At 41.0% G+C, this 21,008-nt stretch overlaps 2 protein-coding genes across 2 annotated transcripts; both read left to right on the top strand.

The window, feature by feature from the left end:
* Window positions 1-10,783: 10,783 nt before the first annotated feature.
* Window positions 10,784-11,452, top strand: LOC145956036 (uncharacterized). Its single transcript, XM_083071592.1, has 2 exons — window positions 10,784-11,187; window positions 11,245-11,452. Exons 1-2 carry the CDS (start codon window positions 10,784-10,786, stop codon window positions 11,450-11,452), a joined length of 612 nt encoding a protein of 203 aa, XP_082927718.1.
* Window positions 11,453-17,486: 6,034 nt separating this feature from the next.
* LOC145956035 (uncharacterized) lies at window positions 17,487-18,155 on the top strand. Its single transcript, XM_083071591.1, has 2 exons — window positions 17,487-17,890; window positions 17,948-18,155. The coding sequence occupies exons 1-2, from the start codon at window positions 17,487-17,489 to the stop codon at window positions 18,153-18,155; spliced, it is 612 nt and encodes a 203-aa protein (XP_082927717.1).
* The last annotated feature ends 2,853 nt before the right edge of the window (window positions 18,156-21,008 follow it).

The raw sequence follows: 21,008 nt of genomic DNA, 5'->3' as shown, positions 1-21,008 counted from the left end.
ACCGTATCAATTGAAGTCTTGAGACGCAAACGATTCTTCATAATCTGATCTAAGCTTTGCACATGAAAAACATTCCTAATATGACAATTTTGATTCAACAAATCTTGACAAGCTTTCATTGCATTATTGTGTGGTGAGCAAGGATCCTTCCCAATGTGTTTAAGAAAAGCACAATTCTTTCCATTATTAACTTTCTTCCAACTTTTAAAACCTGTAAAAAAATAATCAACAAAGTTAAAACTTTTTGATGATAATCAACTCATTACCAATTAGAATTCAAATTCAATCACCTGTAGCAATGAAAACATCTGAACAAAGGCGTCCGCTTGGTTTTTTACTAAAAAGATAGCAAGGCAAGCAATTTGCAGCATCTTTTGAAGGCGAATACTCTAACCATGAAGGAAATATGCTAAACCAAGTGTATTGAAATCTCCTTGGATGATCTTCTTTACCAGATAAAGGATAATTTTCTAAATGCATTTGATATGGACCCCATTTTAGATAAGCTCTTCGTACCTCATCCGTTTGATTTGATGGATATTGCCAAATTTGAGGGCGATTCCCCGGATCACGTTCTAAAGAATTTTCAAATTCATTATATGTAACTCTAGGAACCTTTGAGAGTTGTTTATCATTTTCTTCAAGTCTTGGATTCTTGGGAAACTTCTCAAGTTCACTTGACGTAGAAATTGCATTTTTTTCATCTTTATCACAAGTCTTCCTCTTGAAAAAAGAATCAATTCTTTCTCTTTATCATAATTTTTCTAATATATATTTATCACCTTTCACCTATATAAAAAAGGAAAAAATTATCTTCACAATTATCACAATGCAAAACATACAAAAACTCATACCAATATACTACTATAATTAAATACAATACTATATATTCCTCAAGCTAGCTATGCAAAACTTTGAGCAAATTCAATTTTCTAAAATTCTTAATAAGCACATGAACAAACTACTATATTTTCAATGGTAAGAGTGAAGACATTTATATTTTTAAATATGTTTGATATTTAAAATTAAAAGAAAAAGAAATTAAAATATGTTTAAAACTTAAAAGTTAAAAAAAAAAAAGTAATGTGTATACGTAAAACTGTAAATGTAAAAAAAAACAAAAGAAGATAATATAAGAAAGAAAATCTTAAAATCTTAAAAGAAAAAGGAAATAATATAAGAAAAAAAAGGGTCCAAATTAGAGAAACACGCACAAACCTTTCTTCTTCAGTTCGTCTTCTTCTACATTTTCGTCCGTGCGTTCTTCTTCTTTTAGTGTTGTCGTACTGTTCTTCTTCTTTTGCTATTTCTGACTGCAGTGCAGTACGTACTACATTATTCTTCTTCAGTTCTTCTTTTATTGCGGAACGGAGAAGCAGCCAAGTAGAATCAAGTTTGAGAATGATGAATGAAATGGAGAATGGAGCAGGTGACGAGGCACATGTGGAGGATACTTACTTGAGAAGCTAGAAAGTTTTTTAGTTTTATTATAGTTAATAATAATAATATATAAATATAATATTAAAATATATATGAATATATAAAATAAATAAATTTACAAAAGTTTTGGGGGAGCCGTGGCTCCCCCCTGTCACTTCTAAGTTCCGCCCCTGTCAACAATCCAACTGTTCAGAATAAAGAACCAGAGATCCAGACTGTCAAATTTTTAGTCTGATCCAATGGTGAACAAATCTACAGTATTTACAGTCATAACTTTGTGTAAAAACGAGAATGATTTTCTTTCTTCCTCTTTCTCAAAATGTTGTGTTCAAGTAACTTCTGACCCTCCCTCTTTTTTCACCTCATATACTTCAGATCTCTCTCCACTTAGTTAAATGAAACATTAAATGGACTTCTCAATTTTATGTCTTTTCTCCATATAAGAAGGAAGTCCAATACCCAATAAAATTATCACACAACAAAGACACTTGTACATAATATACATACATACATACATACATACATACATACATACATACATACATATATATATATATATATATATATACACACACACACACACACATATAAGGAGAGATCTGTTTAATCTAGGACTAAGTTTACCTAAACTTACTCTATTCAATAACTCATTATTTACATCAAATTTCAACGATCAAACCGTTGAATTTAAAGTTTTTAATGCATAGATCAAATTTGCAAATTTTTAAAAATTTTAGAAATTATTTAGTATTTCATTTCATTAATATATATATATATATATATATATATATATATATATATATATATATATATATATATGAGGAGGGTTCAAATGACACCAGTGTAACTTTTACTAAGTGTTACACTGCTTAATAACTTTAAATTAAATGTGAATTTTGTAAATCCAATCGTTAGATTGAAAGTTCTTTACTCTTAAATCATATATATAAAATTTTATATTTAATCCAAAATGATTTGATACTTCATTCTTATAAAACAAATTTGACGTAATATATTTATTTCAACAACAACAACAACAACAACCAAGCCTTTATCCCACTAGGTGGGGTCGACTATATGGATCAAACGACGCCATATGGATCTATCATAAATCATCTCTCTTGATAAGGCATTGATCTCCATGTCCTTTAGCACTGTTTCCCCTATAGTTTTCCGAGGCCTTCCTCTCCTTCTAGCTCCAACAGTAGCCTCCATCTCATCGACCCTCCTCACCGGTGCGTCAGCCGGTCTCCTCCACACATGCCCAAACCATCTAAGACGGGACTCAACCAACTTCTCCACAATAAGTGCAACCCCCACACTTTCTCGGATGCATTCATTTCTAATCCGATCTTTTATCGTGTGTCCGCACATCCACCGTAACATCCTCATCTCGGCTACATGAAGTTTATTCTCATGTTTCCCCTTTGCGGCCCAACACTCGGTCCCATATAATATAGCCAGCCTAACAGCAGTACGGTAGAACTTTCCTTTAAGCTTAAGAGGCACCTTTTTATCATATAGCACCCCGGACGCCCTCCTCCATTTCATCCAACCCGCTTGGATCCTATGATGCACATCGCCTTCCAACTCTGCATCTTGCTGAACAATAGATCCCAAATACTTAAACCTTGGGACTTTTGTTATTGCTTGCTCTCCAATCTTCACCTCCTGAGTTGCCCTTGTGTTCCGCATGCTAAACTTACACTCCATATATTCCGTCTTACTTCAGCTTATCCGCAAGCCATGTTCTTCCAGGGCTTGTCTCCATCTTTCGATTTTCTCACTTATCTCTTCCCTAGAGTCTCCCGTAAGAACAATATCATCGGCAAAAAGCATGCATCGGGGCACTGGCTCTTGGACATGCTCAGTAAGCGCGTCCATAACCAGTGTAAAAAGGTAAGGACTTAAAGTAGACCCCTGATGAAGTCCTATGGTAATAGGAAAATCCTCAGACACCCCACTCTGTGTTCTCACGCTAGTCTTGGCCCCTTCATACATGTCTTTAATCGCCCTGATATAAGCAATACGTACCCCTTTCTTCTCTAGTGCCTCCCACAATACTTGTCGAGGTACTCTATCATAGGCCTTCTCCAGGTCTACGAACACCATGTGTAAATCCTTTTGTTGTGTCCGATATTGCTCCATCAATCGTCGTAGTAAATATATTGCCTCCATAGTCGATCTCCCTGGCATAAAACCAAATTGGTTCTCTGTAACTTGTGTCTCTTGTCTTAACCTTCGCTCAATCACCCTCTCCCAAAGTTTCATAGTATGGCTCATAAGCTTAATCCTTCTATAGTTTGCACAATCTTGAATATCCCCCTTGTTCTTATAAATAGGGATTAAGGTACTCCTACGCCATTCTTCTGGCATCTTGTTTGATCTCATGATCTCATTAAACAACTTGGTGAGCCAACTTATGCCCTTCGCTCCTAAGGTTTTCCAAACCTCGATCGGGATAGTATCCGGTCCCACAGCCTTCCCATTTTCCAACCTTTTCAACGCCTCCCTTACCTCAACCTCTCTAATTCGACGACAGTAGGTATAGTTTAGGCCCTCTTCCCGGCGGTCTACCCTATAAGATTGCAAACGGTCCTGACTCTCATTAAAAAGCGAGTGAAAGTAACTCCTCCATCTTTCCTTGATATCCATATCCGACACCAGTACTCTTCCCTCTCCATCCTTAATGCACTTCACCTGTTCTAGGTCTCTTGTCCTCCTATCCCTACTTTTAGCAAGCCTATAGATGCTCTGTTCCCCTTCCTTTGTGCCTAACGAAGTGTATAATCCATCATATGCTCTAGCCCTTGCCTCGCTTAACGCTTTTTAGCCTCATGCTTAGCCGCCTTATAATTTTCCCAACTCTCTACGTTCCTACCTGTGGACCAAATTTTGTAGCAAGTCCTTTTCACTTTAACTTTCTCTTGGACATTTGCCTCCCACCACCATGATTCCTTGCCCCTGGGTCCAAACCCTCTCGATTCCCCTAGGGTCTCCTTTGCAATCCTCCTGATCACTTTGGCCATACCCTCCCACATTTCATTTGCATTGCCCTGCTTATCCCAGCTTCCTTCCTCTAAGGCCTTTCGTAGGAAGCGTCCTTGATCATCCCCCTTTAATTTCCACCACCTGATTCTCGGCACCTTGTCCTGGCCTTTTCTTTCCATCCTTCTCTTAACACTAACATCCATGACCAACACTCGATGCTGGGTAGTCAGGCTCTCGCCAGGAATGACTTTGCAATCCATGCAAAATTTCCTGTCTGATTTCCTTACAAGAAAGAAATCGATCTGAGAGCATACCATCCCGCTCTTGTACGTGATGAGGTGTTCCTCCCGCTTTTTAAAGCACGTATTGACTATTGTAAGATCGAAAGCCAAGGAGAAATCTAGTATGGTTTTGCCTTCTCTATTTGCTACTCCTAAGCCATGTCCTCCATGGAAACCTTCGTATCCCCTAGAATCGCCCTCGACATGTCCGTTAAGATCCCCCCCTAAGAAAATCTTCTCTCCCATAGGTATTCCTTGGATAACCCCTTCTAAATCCTCCCAAAATTGCACCTTGTGGTGCTCCTCCGACCCAATTTGAGGCGCATACACGCTAATGACATTGATGGTATCCTTCCGAGCGACTAGCTTAAGGGCTAAGATCCTATCTTTGACTCTCTTCACCTCCACCACGTCCTTCCTCCACTCCTTGTCCACTATGATGCCAACCCCATTCCTCGCTCTTACCTTCCCGGTGTACCAGAGCTTAAAACCTGAAGAATCCAATTCCTTTGCCTTTTCCCTTATCCATTTGGTTTCTTGTAGGCACATAAAGTTGATCCTTCTCCTAATCATCGTGTCTACTATTTCCATAGCCTTACCGGTAAGTGTGCCTACGTTCCATGTTCCTATTCGAATCTTGGTCTCGTGAACTAGCTTCTTTACCCGCACCCGTTCACTAGTATGCGGGAACCCTTGCCTATTTAACACTGCATCCGGGCGGCAGTGCAGCGGCCCTTGCACATTTGACACTGTACTCGAGCCATACAGCGCGTTGCTTCCGGGCAACGACCTAGCATTATCCAAATAACATCGTTGATCCATATCATAGAGATTCGACTGGGGTTTTTTACGCTGGCTTGTCGAATAGCCTAACACAACCTTCACCTTTTCTCCGGGCTTAGGACCGGCTATGTAGTGCCAAAAAACACTGCATAGGCAGGTTTAATATATTTATTTCAAAATATACTAAAATATGAACACTTTGATTACCCTCAAGTTGTTGTTCAATTTTTAACAAAATTTGATATACACATATAAAATGATATGAATTTTCAATCTAATGGTTAGATTTACAAAATTCACATTTAATTTAAAGTTGTTGAGCGATATAATACTTAGTAAAAGTTATACTAGTATTGTTTGAACCCTCTTTTATATATATATATATATGACACATCATCAACTAACCTAAACCACCACAACTATAAATATTTTCTAAACCTTCGTTCAAAAACATCTCAACTTTACATCAGTTGATATCATGCAACATAATTCAACATAAAACTTAACAACTGTTTGAAAATTTCCTACAACAATTTACTTGGTCCAACCCTATCGAACTAGTTTGATCTTTTACACCAATAATAACTTTCCAACTTTTGATTACTCAAATTTTGTGAAAAAAAGAAGAAGATATTTTTAACCTCACTATATACACGATTATTTATTTAATCTTTGCAGTTAAATTTTGTTGTTATTTTTAACAGACTTTTTATGTTCACACCCGTGTCGCTTGTAATTTTTTTATTATTAATTATACCTATATTTTTTTATCAATATTAATATACGTAATTAATTGAGAAAAGGAATTGAAGCATAAGTGAAAGAAAAAAAAATCCTCTTTATTTGATCCACTGAAATAGGAACATAAAACATGTAAGTACATGTTTATTTTATTCAATTCTCGAATTCGTTGAACGGAACTTCTTCCTCACAATAATTTGACGTTAAACGGAATATGAAAATAATACAAAGATACACTAAGTGGTCCATGGATTATTTGCATTCCATTGAAACTTCTATCCGTCACGGTTAATTTTAAATAACTAATCTGGGCCATCACTCTTGGTCCAAGAAACTTGCAAACTCAACAACCTCCATTTTAATTAGAGCCGTCAAAATGGGCCAGAACTTGTGGGTCAACCTGGCCCACCTTGAAAACGGGCCCGGCCGAGCCAAAAAAAATTAAAATTTTGTAGTAGGTGGGTAAATCTCAACCCGGCCCACTTTGATCCGGTTCACCCGGGCTAAACCCATGGTGGGCCGGGTAGCCCACCAACCCACTATTTTTTTTACAATAAAAATTTAAGTATAATTTATAGTTAACTTTGTATGATAGGATATTGAAAATTTTTATTTTAGACTTTTATCATGATTTGTATTTAATTTTGTATGATAAATTATGATTTATGACTATTAATTATGCTAATTTTATGACTATTATGTTAATTTATAATTAATTTAAAATTTTGAATTTTGTTGATAATTTTTTTTTAATTTTTGGTGGGCTGGCCCGTATAACCCACCAACTCGTGGTGGGCCGGGCCAGGCCAAATTTTTTTTGAGAAAATTAAAAGTGGGCCGGGTTGGGTTGGCTCGTTTTTAAAGTAGGTCAAGGTGGGCCGGCCCACATGGGCCGGGTTGGCCCGTTTTGACAGCTCTAATTTTAATGGCTCCTTTAATTTAATTTATTTGTACAATAAATTATATATTTCAGATAATGATTAAAATTTATAAAAAAAAATTGTTGAAAAATAAGTTGTGTTTTCATATCAGAAAATTTGAGTCTTAATAATTATTTGTTGAAAGATAATTTATTATAAAAAAATTAACTTTTATTATATTCAAACAAAATTAAATATCTTAAAATTGACTTTTAATAAACTAAAAAAAATCATTTTGATTATAATTAATTATGGGTTAGTTTGTTTAAAATTAAAAAAAGAAAGTGATTTTCCTTTTTTTTACAGAAAAATGTGATTTTCCTTTTTTTTTTTACAGAAAAAAGTAATTTTTCTTAAAAATCAAATAAATGTTTTTTCTTAAAAAAAATAAAGTTAATATATATTTTTTTCTTAAAAACTGTTTTAACAAGTACATCCATAAAAAATTGTTTATTTTATTTAAAAAAATAATCACACATACTTATAACAACAGTCAGTTATATATATAATTAAATATTAAATTAATGCAATTTTATAACTATCTTAAACACACTTTAAGTGTAACTTAAAATTTTTCTAACAAATAAAATCAAGTATTTCTCATGAGTCACAATTATGAATGATAAAATATAAGATTTTATGATTACAAAAAATTAATCTCAATACGAAGGACAAAAACTCCCATGATGAGAATGGAGTGAAAATTTATCTGCAAAATCCAATGAAAATAGAGGCAGGTACTCAACTACTCATCCCGCTTGACCCGCATTTTTATTTATATATAGTATTTTAAAAAATACCTTATACTATTGCATAAAACTTTAACATAAAATTTATAAACAGTAATGTGAGACCCTTATTACCCCAACACATATATTATAGTAATAAAACTAATAAATAAATTTTCATCGTTGGTAAAATGGTTCACATAAAAACCTTCACAAATGTTCTTCAATATCCACAATGATTGAAAATAAAACTTGAAAAATAAAACTTAAGAGTTTACAAATTATTTTCAAAATAATAAATACAACTCCAAATCTATATAAAAAATTCATGTCCTAGAAATCCTCTGCCCTAATATCACAATATCAGAGCATACCCATAATTCAACTGTTGCATTCTAGATGTCACTCATAGTCGGATCTTCCTCACTTAAAACATCCACAAATTGTACGGTGAGAAAAGAAAACATTTATATGTAAAACACATAAGAAAAACACAACATAATCTCATCTTTACTCTGTAACATTGGAAAAAAAAAAAAAAAAAAAAAAACAAATTTAGTAGCCCGGAACGGGCCGTTCCCAATCTGGAACGGGCCGTTCCAAGCTAATAAATTAAACTGAATTTCGTAGTTGGGAACGGGCCGTTCTGGAAGGAGAACGGGCCGTTCCAAATTCTAAAACGGGCCGTTCCGGATGAGTCCCGGAACGGGCCGTTCTGATTCCAGAACGGGCCGTTTTGGGTGTGGGTTTTCTGCGTGTTTTGGGATTTCGGAACGGGCCGTTCCGAATTGAAACGGGCCGTTCTGGGCCAATCCGGAAGTCTATAAATAGGGGTTGGGGGCCTTCAGGAAAATGTGAGTTTTTAGAGAGAAGTTTTAGAGAGAAGGTCTCTGGGTCAGTGAGCTCATTTCTCTCCCAAATTTCTCTGTTTGACTCATTTTCTCCTTTAGATCACTAATCCCTTCTGACTTTTCTTGAAATTCAGATTAGAAAGCTTACTTTGGGAAGATTGAAGTTCTGGGTTGAACTTTGGAAGGAGATTCTATTTCGTCACAGTTGTTGGCTATTTTGAGGCAATCTTCAGGTAAGGGAAGCTAGATTGTTTGCATGTGGCTGAATTTGTTAGTTTGGATGAGAATTTTGAACTCTCTGAATAGTTTTAGGCCGGGCGCAGGTTGAGCGTATCAGGCGTGGAAGAGCTTAGAGCTCTTGGGTTGGTGTTAGGCCAGGCGCGAGTTGACGGCACTGTGCTTGAATATATTTATGAATGAATTGATGCTTATGCATGTTTAAAGTTGAAATGTTAGATCATATATGTGTGATATATGATGTATGGTGCGGTGTGATTCATATGTATGCTTTGTGATGATACATATGAATGTTTGAATATGAGTATGGTTATTGATCACAATGGTAGGTAGACCATTATGATGTATGATGCATTATTGTATGTGATGTCTTATGACATGTGTATGGTTGTTGATTATGATGGTGGGTAGACCATTATGATGTATGTTGCATGATTGCATGTGATGCCTATGGCATGAGTCTAGCCTAGGACTTGAGGAGAGGAAAAATATTTTCGAACTGGAAGAGCTCACATAGAGTCTCTTGAGAGTGGTGCTTGGATAGGCCACTGATATATGAGAGTGGTGCTCTGGGAGGCCACTGGTTTTGGGAGAGTGGTGCTCAGATAGGCCACTGGGTTGGGTGAGTCTCCTCTAAGTCCTTAGCTAGTGTTGGAGCGGGGTATGAGGTCGTGGGTTATTCCCTTAACCAAGTACTCGGGAAGGTGCGTGGATCCTTGCGGATAGTCGGTGGGCGAACTCCACAATTGACTTGGTTAATGCATGCCAAGGTCGTGGTAAGCCCGTACCCAGCTGTGCTATACCTGACGGTGGATCTGGACTTCCAAGTGTGTAAGTGACATCATCCGAGAAAACCCGAGGGAGGATTATATCCTGTTTAGCTGTGACCGAGCGGGCGCTTTGGGCGTGAAAACGGTTGGGGTGGTTTCGGTAGGATGGAATGTCACTTATACAGCTCTATTGTTATGGAGATCTCCTAGGTGTATGCGTGACGACGCATTAGATGATTGATATGCATTGATATCTGTCATGAGATGCATTTATTGCATGATTATTAATATGATGAAGTGTGGTGTTTGACTTCATGATTGGTGGATTGTATTTTATGCATGATTAGTATTGGATAGAGTGTATAGTATGACTCTATGAACGTGACTGTCAGTAGGATGATTGTGTAATATAGATTATTATCCTATATTTGTATGTTTGATTTGTGAATTCTAGCTTACCCTTCTGTTTTCCATGTGGTGGAACTGCGATGATCATACTTGGTATGGGAGCAGGTCAGGGATAGCTTGGGAGTAGAGATGATCGTTGTGAGACGAGGAGATGAGTCTCGTGTTTTGAGTTACCATTCTGGGTAACATCCTTTTTTGTCAGTGCTTGACCGGCACTAAATAATATTTTGGGATGACTGTACATATATGGTGCTATATTTTATATACAGAAACTTAATTATTTCGATCTTTATATTTATGCCTGTATGTATGTGTTATCCAGTTTAATATTCTCTTAGTTAACTAGTTGTAGTGCGATTCCACTAAGTGTAGAGACCGTGGCGGGTCGTTACACTTTTATGGTATCAGAGCCGGTCGAGTCTTTTAGGATACTATGTGGGGAGTGATCCTTCTAGGTTTCTGTTGTGTCATATCTCTGATATGTGTTAGCCTTTGGTGAATTGTGGGGGTATTATGTTACTAATAGGATGTTTGAATTCTTGTAGTATGGTGAGACCCCAGTATGACCAGATTGCTAGGGCCATGGAGATGATGGCCATGGCGATGCAACAGTAGAGTGCTCATTTTGCTCATATGGAGGCAGCTAGAGCTGCGGCTGATGCAGCTAGACCGGTGGTCTCTCAGGAGGGGAGAGATTTAGCAGAGTTCAGGGGATGTCAGCCTCCTCAGTTCAGAGGGGATTCTGATCCTGATGTGGCGGATCAGTGGTTGAGGGATATGGAGAAGATCTTTAGTGTTTTAGGGTCTTCTGATGAGAGAAAGTTGGCTTATGCAGTTTACATGCTAGGGGGCGAGGCTGAGTACTGGTGGAGAGGCACCAGGCAGATGTTAGAGAGCAGGGGTGTGCCTGTTGACTGGGATTGCTTCAGGAGGGTCTTTTTGGAGAAATATTTCCCGGATAGCGTTAGATACGCTAAGGAGGCAGAGTTCATGAGATTACATCAGGGGAGCTTGTCTGTTTCTGAGTATGCTATGAGGTTTGAGCATCTAGCTCGTTTCTACTCTCAGGCCATATCTGAGGCTTGGAGATGTAGAAAGTTTGTAGAGGGTTTGAGACACGAGCTGAAGAGGGTTATAGTCCCCATGTCCATAGTGGAGTTTCCTGCCTTGGTTGAGAAGGCAAAGACTGTTGAGAGTTTGGAGGGTGGTGGTAGTAGCGGTAAGGTTGCTAGAGTTCAAGAGGGATCATCTGGGTCCAGGAGGGGAGGCCAGCAGAGGGGACCCTATGACAGACCTGTATAGTTTCAGAGAGGAGCTGTTAGTAGGGGACCTCGACCTGCTACTCCTCAGGGCGGAGCACAGTCAGTGCGGTGCTACCGATGTGGAGGAGCACATATGGTTAGAGATTGTTCCCTTCCGGGGAATGTTTGCTTCAAATGTGGTAGGCCAGGCCACATCTCTAGAGATTGTCAGACACCGTTGACTTCATCTGGGAATGCTCCGAGGCCACCCAGACCTACAGCTGCGGGGAGAGTGTTTGCATTGTCAGGTGCAGAGGCTTCTACTTCATCAAATTTAGTGAAGGGAAAGGGGAAGGCAGCAGGTGAGGACGTTTTATTTTTATTCGATTCTGGAGCCACGCATTCTTTTATTTCTGTTGATTGTGTGAAGAGATTGGGTTTGTCAGTATTTTCCTTGCATGTTGATTTGTTTGTGTCTACTCTGGCTTCAGTTTCTGTGGTGACGTCGGAGATGTGTGTGAGATGCCCGATAGAGGTGTCTGGTAGGAGGTTCCGAGTGAACCTGATTGTGTTGCCCATGGTGGATATCGACATAATCTTAGGGATGGATTGGTTATCTGCCCATCACATCCTTATAGATTGTGCTCGGAGAGAGTTGATGTTTCCTCAGTTGGAGGATGAGGTGTTGGTATCAGCGGGTCAGGCTGAGCAGTTGATGAGGGATGGAGCTGAGTGCTTCATGTTGTTTGCAACTTTGAGTATTGAGACAGAGAGAGCTATCGCTGGAATCGAGATTGTCAGTGAATTTCCTGAGGTGTTTCCAGATGATGTGCCAGGATTGCCACCCAGGCGTGATGTTGAGTTTAGCATTGATCTGGTACCAGGTGCAGGACCGGTGTCAGTGGCTCCTTATAGGATGGCTCCAGCTGAGTTGGTAGAGCTGAAGACACAGCTTGAGGATTTGTTGGAGAAACAGATGGTGAGGCCTAGTGTTTCTCCTTGGGGTGCTCCGGTACTGTTAGTGAAGAAGAAAGATGGTGGGGCCCGTTTGTGTGTTGATTATCGGCAGCTGAATAAATTAACGATAAAGAATAAATATCCCCTTCCGAGGATTGATGATTTGATGGATCAGCTGAGGGGAGCTTCAGTGTTTTCAAAGATTGATTTGAGATCCGGATATCACCAGATTAGGGTGAAGGAGAGTGACATACCGAAGACTGCCTTTAGGACTAGGTATGGTCACTACGAATATGTGGTGATGCCTTTTGGTGTCACTAATGCTCCAGCAGTGTTCATGGATTACATGAACAGGATCTTTAGACCGTTCTTGGACAGATTTGTGGTGGTCTTCATTGATGATATTTTGGTGTATTCTAGATCATTGGAGGATCACCGTGAGCATTTGAGGTCAGTTTTGGAGGTGTTAAGAGAGAGACAGTTGTATGCCAAACTGTCCAAGTATGAGTTTTGGTTGTCCGAGGTGAGATTTTTGGGGCATGTGATATCGGCAGAGGGGATTGCAGTAGATCCAGCCAAGGTGGAGGCTGTGATTCAGTGGGAGCGTCCGATGACTGCTACAGAGATTAGGAGTTTTCTTGGGTTGGCGGGTTACTATCGGAGGTTCATTGAGGGTTTTTCTCGAATAGTAATGCCTTTGACTCAACTGACTCGAAAAGATCAACCTTTTGTTTGGACGGACGCTTGTGAGCAGAGTTTTCAGGAGCTAAAGAGACGGTTAACCACTTCTCCAGTTTTAGTGTTACCTAACACTGGTGAGCATTTTGATGTGTTCTGTGATGCTTCTCACCAGGGGTTAGGTTGTGTGTTGATGCAGGGAGGGAGAGTAGTGGCATATGCTTCGAGGCAACTGAAGACCCATGAGAGAAATTATCCTACTCATGATTTGGAGCTTGCAGCTGTGGTATTTGCTTTGAAGTCGTGGAGGCACTATCTGTTTGGTGCGAGATTCAGTGTATACAGTGATCACAAGAGTTTGAAATATCTGTTTGATCAGAAAGAGTTGAATATGAGGCAGAGGAGGTGGATGGAATTTCTAAAGGACTTCGATTTCCAGTTGATGTATCATCCTGGAAAGGCGAATGTGGTAGCTGATGCATTGAGTAGAAAATCCATTCACATGTCGGCTATGATGATTAGGGAGTTGGAGTTGATTGAGCAGTTCCGAGATTTGAGACTAGAGGTGGAGGTTGTTCAGGATCACATTAGCTGTGGCATGATCACCATAACTAATGAGTTCTTGAAGCAGGTGGGAACTAAACAGTTACAGGACCCAGAGTTGTTAAGGACTTTGGGATTACTTGGTACTGAGAGGGCAGCTGGTTTTGAGCTTGGTACTGATGGGATTCTGAGATTTAGAGGTCGGATTTGTCTGCCTTGTGATTCAGAGTTGAGGAGAGCTGTTCTAGAGGAGGGACACATGAGTCGTCTTAGCATACATCCTGGTATGACTAAGATGTATTAAGACATCAAGAAAAGTTTTTGGTGGCCTGGTATGAAGAAGGAGATAGCAGAGTTTGTAGCCGCTTGTTTGACTTGTCAGAAGGCGAAGATTGAGCATCAGAGGCCCGGAGGGGTTTTACAGTTGATGGAGATTCCTGAGTGGAAGTGGGATAGTGTCACTATGGACTTTGTGGTTGGATTGCCTAGAACAACTAGGAACAGTGACTCTATCTGGGTGATTGTTGATAGGTTGACAAAGTGTGCTCATTTTCTTCCTGTCAACAAGAGGTGGTCCTTGGAGAGACTTGCACAGTTATATATCCGAGAGATAGTACGGCTGCATGGAGTGCCTTCCAGTATTATTTCTGACAGAGATCCAAGGTTTACTTCAAGGTTTTGGCAGACTCTACATCAGGCGTTGGGAACGAGATTGAGGTTGAGTTCCGCCTATCATCCACAGACAGATGGTCAGTCGGAAAGGACAATTCAGTCACTAGAGGATCTTCTGAGAGCTTGTGTGTTGGACCATCTGGGTAGCTGGGAGGAGGTGTTGCCATTGGTAGAGTTTACCTATAATAATAGTTATCATGCGAGTATTGGCATGGCACCTTTTGAGGCTCTATATGGCAGGAGGTGTAGGACTCCATTATGTTGGTATCAGGAGGGTGAGTCAGTAGTGGTTGGTCCAGAGTTAGTTCTTCAGACTACTGAGATGGTGAGACAGATTCAGGAGAGGTTGAGAGCTACTCAGAATCGACAAAAGTCTTATGCTGATAAGAGGAGGAGACCTCTAGAGTTTGAGGAAGGAGAGCATGTGTTTCTCAGGGTGACACCCACTACTGGAGTGGGAAGGGCTGTAAGGGCCAAGAAACTCACACCGAAGTTCATTGGTCCTTATCAGATCCTTCGTCGTGTAGGTCCAGTAGCTTATCAGTTGGCGTTACCTCCGATTCTGTCCAACCTGCATGATGTGTTTCACGTTTCACAGTTGAGGAAGTACATTAGAGACCCGAGTCACGTGATAGAGATGGATAAGGTGCAAGTTAGAGAGAACTTGACCTATGAGAAGAGACCGGTAGCTGTGATTGATCACAAGTTGAAAGAGCTTCGTGGCAGGTCCATTAGTTTGGTGAAGATTCTTTGGGATGAAGCTACTGGTGAGGCAACCTGGGAAGAAGAGAGTCAGTTCAAGGAACAGTATCCATTCCTCTTTTCAGGTGAGCCTATTTTCGGGGACGAAAATTCCTATTTGTTGGGGAGTATTGTAACATTGGAAAAAAAAAAAAAAAATTTAGTAGCCCGGAACGGGCCGTTCCCAATCTGGAACGGGCCGTTCCAAGCTAATAAATTAAACTGAATTTCGTAGTTGGGAACGGGCCGTTCTGGAAGGAGAACGGGCCGTTCCAAATTCTAAAACGGGCCGTTCCGGATGAGTCCCGGAACGGGCCGTTCTGATTCCAGAACGGGCCGTTCTGGGTGTGGGTTTTCTGCGTGTTTTGGGATTTCGGAACGGGCCGTTCCGAATTGAAACGGGCCGTTCTGGGCCAATCCGGAAGTCTATAAATAGGGGTTGGGGGCCTTCAGGAAAATGTGAGTTTTTAGAGAGAAGTTTTAGAGAGAAGGTCTCTGGGTCAGTGAGCTCATTTCTCTCCCAAATTTCTCTGTTTGACTCATTTTCTCCTTTAGATCACTAATCCCTTCTGACTTTTCTTGAAATTCAGATTAGAAAGCTTACTTTGGGAAGATTGAAGTTCTGGGTTGAACTTTGGAAGGAGATTCTATTTCGTCACAGTTGTTGGCTATTTTGAGGCAATCTTCAGGTAAGGGAAGCTAGATTGTTTGCATGTGGCTGAATTTGTTAGTTTGGATGAGAATTTTGAACTCTCTGAATAGTTTTAGGCCGGGCGCAGGTTGAGCGTATCAGGCGTGGAAGAGCTTAGAGCTCTTGGGTTGGTGTTAGGCCAGGCGCGAGTTGACGACACTGTGCTTGAATATATTTATGAATGAATTGATGCTTATGCATGTTTAAAGTTGAAATGTTAGATCATATATGTGTGATATATGATGTATGGTGCGGTGTGATTCATATGTATGCTTTGTGATGATACATATGAATGTTTGAATATGAGTATGGTTATTGATCACAATGGTAGGTAGACCATTATGATGTATGATGCATTATTGTATGTGATGTCTTATGACATGTGTATGGTTGTTGATTATGATGGTGGGTAGACCATTATGATGTATGTTGCATGATTGCATGTGATGCCTATGGCATGAGTCTAGCCTAGGACTTGAGGAGAGGAAAAATATTTTCGAACTGGAAGAGCTCACATAGAGTCTCTTGAGAGTGGTGCTTGGATAGGCCACTGATATATGAGAGTGGTGCTCTGGGAGGCCACTGGTTTTGGGAGAGTGGTGCTCAGATAGGCCACTGGGTTGGGTGAGTCTCCTCTAAGTCCTTAGCTAGTGTTGGAGCGGGGTATGAGGTCGTGGGTTATTCCCTTAACCAAGTACTCGGGAAGGTGCGTGGATCCTTGCGGATAGTCGGTGGGCGAACTCCACAATTGACTTGGTTAATGCATGCCAAGGTCGTGGTAAGCCCGTACCCAGCTGTGCTATACCTGACGGTGGATCTGGACTTCCAAGTGTGTAAGTGACATCATCCGAGAAAACCCGAGGGAGGATTATATCCTGTTTAGCTGTGACCGAGCGGGCGCTTTGGGCGTGAAAACGGTTGGGGTGGTTTCGGTAGGATGGAATGTCACTTATACAGCTCTATTGTTATGGAGATCTCCTAGGTGTATGCGTGACGACGCATTAGATGATTGATATGCATTGATATCTGTCATGAGATGCATTTATTGCATGATTATTAATATGATGAAGTGTGGTGTTTGACTTCATGATTGGTGGATTGTATTTTATGCATGATTAGTATTGGATAGAGTGTATAGTATGACTCTATGAACGTGACTGTCAGTAGGATGATTGTGTAATATAGATTATTATCCTATATTTGTATGTTTGATTTGTGAATTCTAGCTTACCCTTCTGTTTTCCATGTGGTGGAACTGCGATGATCATACTTGGTATGGGAGCAGGTCAGGGATAGCTTGGGAGTAGAGATGATCGTTGTGAGACGAGGAGATGAGTCTCGTGTTTTGAGTTACCATTCTGGGTAACATCCTTTTTTGTCAGTGCTTGACCGGCACTAAATAATATTTTGGGATGACTGTACATATATGGTGCTATATTTTATATACAGAAACTTAATTATTTCGATCTTTATATTTATGCCTGTATGTATGTGTTATCCAGTTTAATATTCTCTTAGTTAACTAGTTGTAGTGCGATTCCACTAAGTGTAGAGACCGTGGCGGGTCGTTACACTTTTATGGTATCAGAGCCGGTCGAGTCTTTTAGGATACTATGTGGGGAGTGATCCTTCTAGGTTTCTGTTGTGTCATATCTCTGATATGTGTTAGCCTTTGGTGAATTGTGGGGGTATTATGTTACTAATAGGATGTTTGAATTCTTGTAGTATGGTGAGACCCCAGTATGACCAGATTGCTAGGGCCATGGAGATGATGGCCATGGCGATGCAACAGTAGAGTGCTCATTTTGCTCATATGGAGGCAGCTAGAGCTGCGGCTGATGCAGCTAGACCGGTGGTCTCTCAGGAGGGGAGAGATTTAGCAGAGTTCAGGGGATGTCAGCCTCCTCAGTTCAGAGGGGATTCTGATCCTGATGTGGCGGATCAGTGGTTGAGGGATATGGAGAAGATCTTTAGTGTTTTAGGGTCTTCTGATGAGAGAAAGTTGGCTTATGCAGTTTACATGCTGGGGGGCGAGGCTGAGTACTGGTGGAGAGGCACCAGGCAGATGTTAGAGAGCAGGGGTGTGCCTGTTGACTGGGATTGCTTCAGGAGGGTCTTTTTGGAGAAATATTTCCCGGATAGCGTTAGATACGCTAAGGAGGCAGAGTTCATGAGATTACATCAGGGGAGCTTGTCTGTTTCTGAGTATGCTATGAGGTTTGAGCATCTAGCTCGTTTCTACTCTCAGGCCATATCTGAGGCTTGGAGATGTAGAAAGTTTGTAGAGGGTTTGAGACACGAGCTGAAGAGGGTTATAGTCCCCATGTCCATAGTGGAGTTTCCTGCCTTGGTTGAGAAGGCAAAGACTGTTGAGAGTTTGGAGGGTGGTGGTAGTAGCGGTAAGGTTGCTAGAGTTCAAGAGGGATCATCTGGGTCCAGGAGGGGAGGCCAGCAGAGGGGACCCTATGACAGACCTGTATAGTTTCAGAGAGGAGCTGTTAGTAGGGGACCTCGACCTGCTACTCCTCAGGGCGGAGCACAGTCAGTGCGGTGCTACCGATGTGGAGGAGCACATATGGTTAGAGATTGTTCCCTTCCGGGGAATGTTTGCTTCAAATGTGGTAGGCCAGGCCACATCTCTAGAGATTGTCAGACACCGTTGACTTCATCTGGGAATGCTCCGAGGCCACCCAGACCTACAGCTGCGGGGAGAGTGTTTGCATTGTCAGGTGCAGAGGCTTCTACTTCATCAAATTTAGTGAAGGGAAAGGGGAAGGCAGCAGGTGAGGACGTTTTATTTTTATTCGATTCTGGAGCCACGCATTCTTTTATTTCTGTTGATTGTGTGAAGAGATTGGGTTTGTCAGTATTTTCCTTGCATGTTGATTTGTTTGTGTCTACTCTGGCTTCAGTTTCTGTGGTGACGTCGGAGATGTGTGTGAGATGCCCGATAGAGGTGTCTGGTAGGAGGTTCCGAGTGAACCTGATTGTGTTGCCCATGGTGGATATCGACATAATCTTAGGGATGGATTGGTTATCTGCCCATCACATCCTTATAGATTGTGCTCGGAGAGAGTTGATGTTTCCTCAGTTGGAGGATGAGGTGTTGGTATCAGCGGGTCAGGCTGAGCAGTTGATGAGGGATGGAGCTGAGTGCTTCATGTTGTTTGCAACTTTGAGTATTGAGACAGAGAGAGCTATCGCTGGAATCGAGATTGTCAGTGAATTTCCTGAGGTGTTTCCAGATGATGTGCCAGGATTGCCACCCAGGCGTGATGTTGAGTTTAGCATTGATCTGGTACCAGGTGCAGGACCGGTGTCAGTGGCTCCTTATAGGATGGCTCCAGCTGAGTTGGTAGAGCTGAAGACACAGCTTGAGGATTTGTTGGAGAAACAGATGGTGAGGCCTAGTGTTTCTCCTTGGGGTGCTCCGGTACTGTTAGTGAAGAAGAAAGATGGTGGGGCCCGTTTGTGTGTTGATTATCGGCAGCTGAATAAATTAACGATAAAGAATAAATATCCCCTTCCGAGGATTGATGATTTGATGGATCAGCTGAGGGGAGCTTCAGTGTTTTCAAAGATTGATTTGAGATCCGGATATCACCAGATTAGGGTGAAGGAGAGTGACATACCGAAGACTGCCTTTAGGACTAGGTATGGTCACTACGAATATGTGGTGATGCCTTTTGGTGTCACTAATGCTCCAGCAGTGTTCATGGATTACATGAACAGGATCTTTAGACCGTTCTTGGACAGATTTGTGGTGGTCTTCATTGATGATATTTTGGTGTATTCTAGATCATTGGAGGATCACCGTGAGCATTTGAGGTCAGTTTTGGAGGTGTTAAGAGAGAGACAGTTGTATGCCAAACTGTCCAAGTATGAGTTTTGGTTGTCCGAGGTGAGATTTTTGGGGCATGTGATATCGGCAGAGGGGATTGCAGTAGATCCAGCCAAGGTGGAGGCTGTGATTCAGTGGGAGCGTCCGATGACTGCTACAGAGATTAGGAGTTTTCTTGGGTTGGCGGGTTACTATCGGAGGTTCATTGAGGGTTTTTCTCGAATAGTAATGCCTTTGACTCAACTGACTCGAAAAGATCAACCTTTTGTTTGGACGGACGCTTGTGAGCAGAGTTTTCAGGAGCTAAAGAGACGGTTAACCACTTCTCCAGTTTTAGTGTTACCTAACACTGGTGAGCATTTTGATGTGTTCTGTGATGCTTCTCACCAGGGGTTAGGTTGTGTGTTGATGCAGGGAGGGAGAGTAGTGGCATATGCTTCGAGGCAACTGAAGACCCATGAGAGAAATTATCCTACTCATGATTTGGAGCTTGCAGCTGTGGTATTTGCTTTGAAGTCGTGGAGGCACTATCTGTTTGGTGCGAGATTCAGTGTATACAGTGATCACAAGAGTTTGAAATATCTGTTTGATCAGAAAGAGTTGAATATGAGGCAGAGGAGGTGGATGGAATTTCTAAAGGACTTCGATTTCCAGTTGATGTATCATCCTGGAAAGGCGAATGTGGTAGCTGATGCATTGAGTAGAAAATCCATTCACATGTCGGCTATGATGATTAGGGAGTTGGAGTTGATTGAGCAGTTCCGAGATTTGAGACTAGAGGTGGAGGTTGTTCAGGATCACATTAGCTGTGGCATGATCACCATAACTAATGAGTTCTTGAAGCAGGTGGGAACTAAACAGTTACAGGACCCAGAGTTGTTAAGGACTTTGGGATTACTTGGTACTGAGAGGGCAGCTGGTTTTGAGCTTGGTACTGATGGGATTCTGAGATTTAGAGGTCGGATTTGTCTGCCTTGTGATTCAGAGTTGAGGAGACCGTGGCGGGTCGTTACATACTCATTACTTAATGAAATATTCACAAGCATTTATATAGATATATATATATATATATATCATAATTTATCAATCATTCATCATCTTCACATCTCAATTCACAATTACATCAATACATCACAATCCACACAAATCTTACAATTAACACTATATCAAGGCCACGCCACATCTGACATAAGTGATACGGGTTAATTGTCTCACTCATCCCACACCATGCCAAGGTCACGCCGTCCTTGTAGCATCACTTACCCAAGGATCGTGTCATCCTTAGTCATTAGTGTGAGGAACCACAATCACAATCAATCCACATAAATCTTGTAATTAACCCTATGCCAAGACTACGCTACATCTGACATAAGTGATACGTGTTAATTGCCTCACTCATCCCACACCATGCCAAGGTCACACCGTCCTTGTAGCATCACTTACCCAAGGGTCGTGTCATCCCTGGTCATTAGTGTGAGGAACCACAATCACAAG

The sequence above is a fragment of the Cajanus cajan genome, chromosome 3 (assembly GCF_000230855.2).
Source record: "Cajanus cajan strain Asha chromosome 3, NIPB_CcT2T_4, whole genome shotgun sequence".
NCBI classification, from domain to species: domain Eukaryota; kingdom Viridiplantae; phylum Streptophyta; class Magnoliopsida; order Fabales; family Fabaceae; genus Cajanus; species Cajanus cajan.
This window is presented reverse-complemented; position numbering and strand designations above follow the sequence as displayed.

Coding starts and splice junctions, on each gene's coding strand:
- LOC145956036 (XM_083071592.1), top strand. CDS start 10,784: ATGGAGGCAGCTAGAGCTGCGGCTGATGCAGCTAGACCGGTGGTCTCT. Junction 11,188..11,244: donor GTTTCTGAGTATGCTATGAG/GTTTGAGCATCT, acceptor TTGGAGATGTAG/AAAGTTTGTAGAGGGTTTGA.
- LOC145956035 (XM_083071591.1), top strand. CDS start 17,487: ATGGAGGCAGCTAGAGCTGCGGCTGATGCAGCTAGACCGGTGGTCTCT. Junction 17,891..17,947: donor GTTTCTGAGTATGCTATGAG/GTTTGAGCATCT, acceptor TTGGAGATGTAG/AAAGTTTGTAGAGGGTTTGA.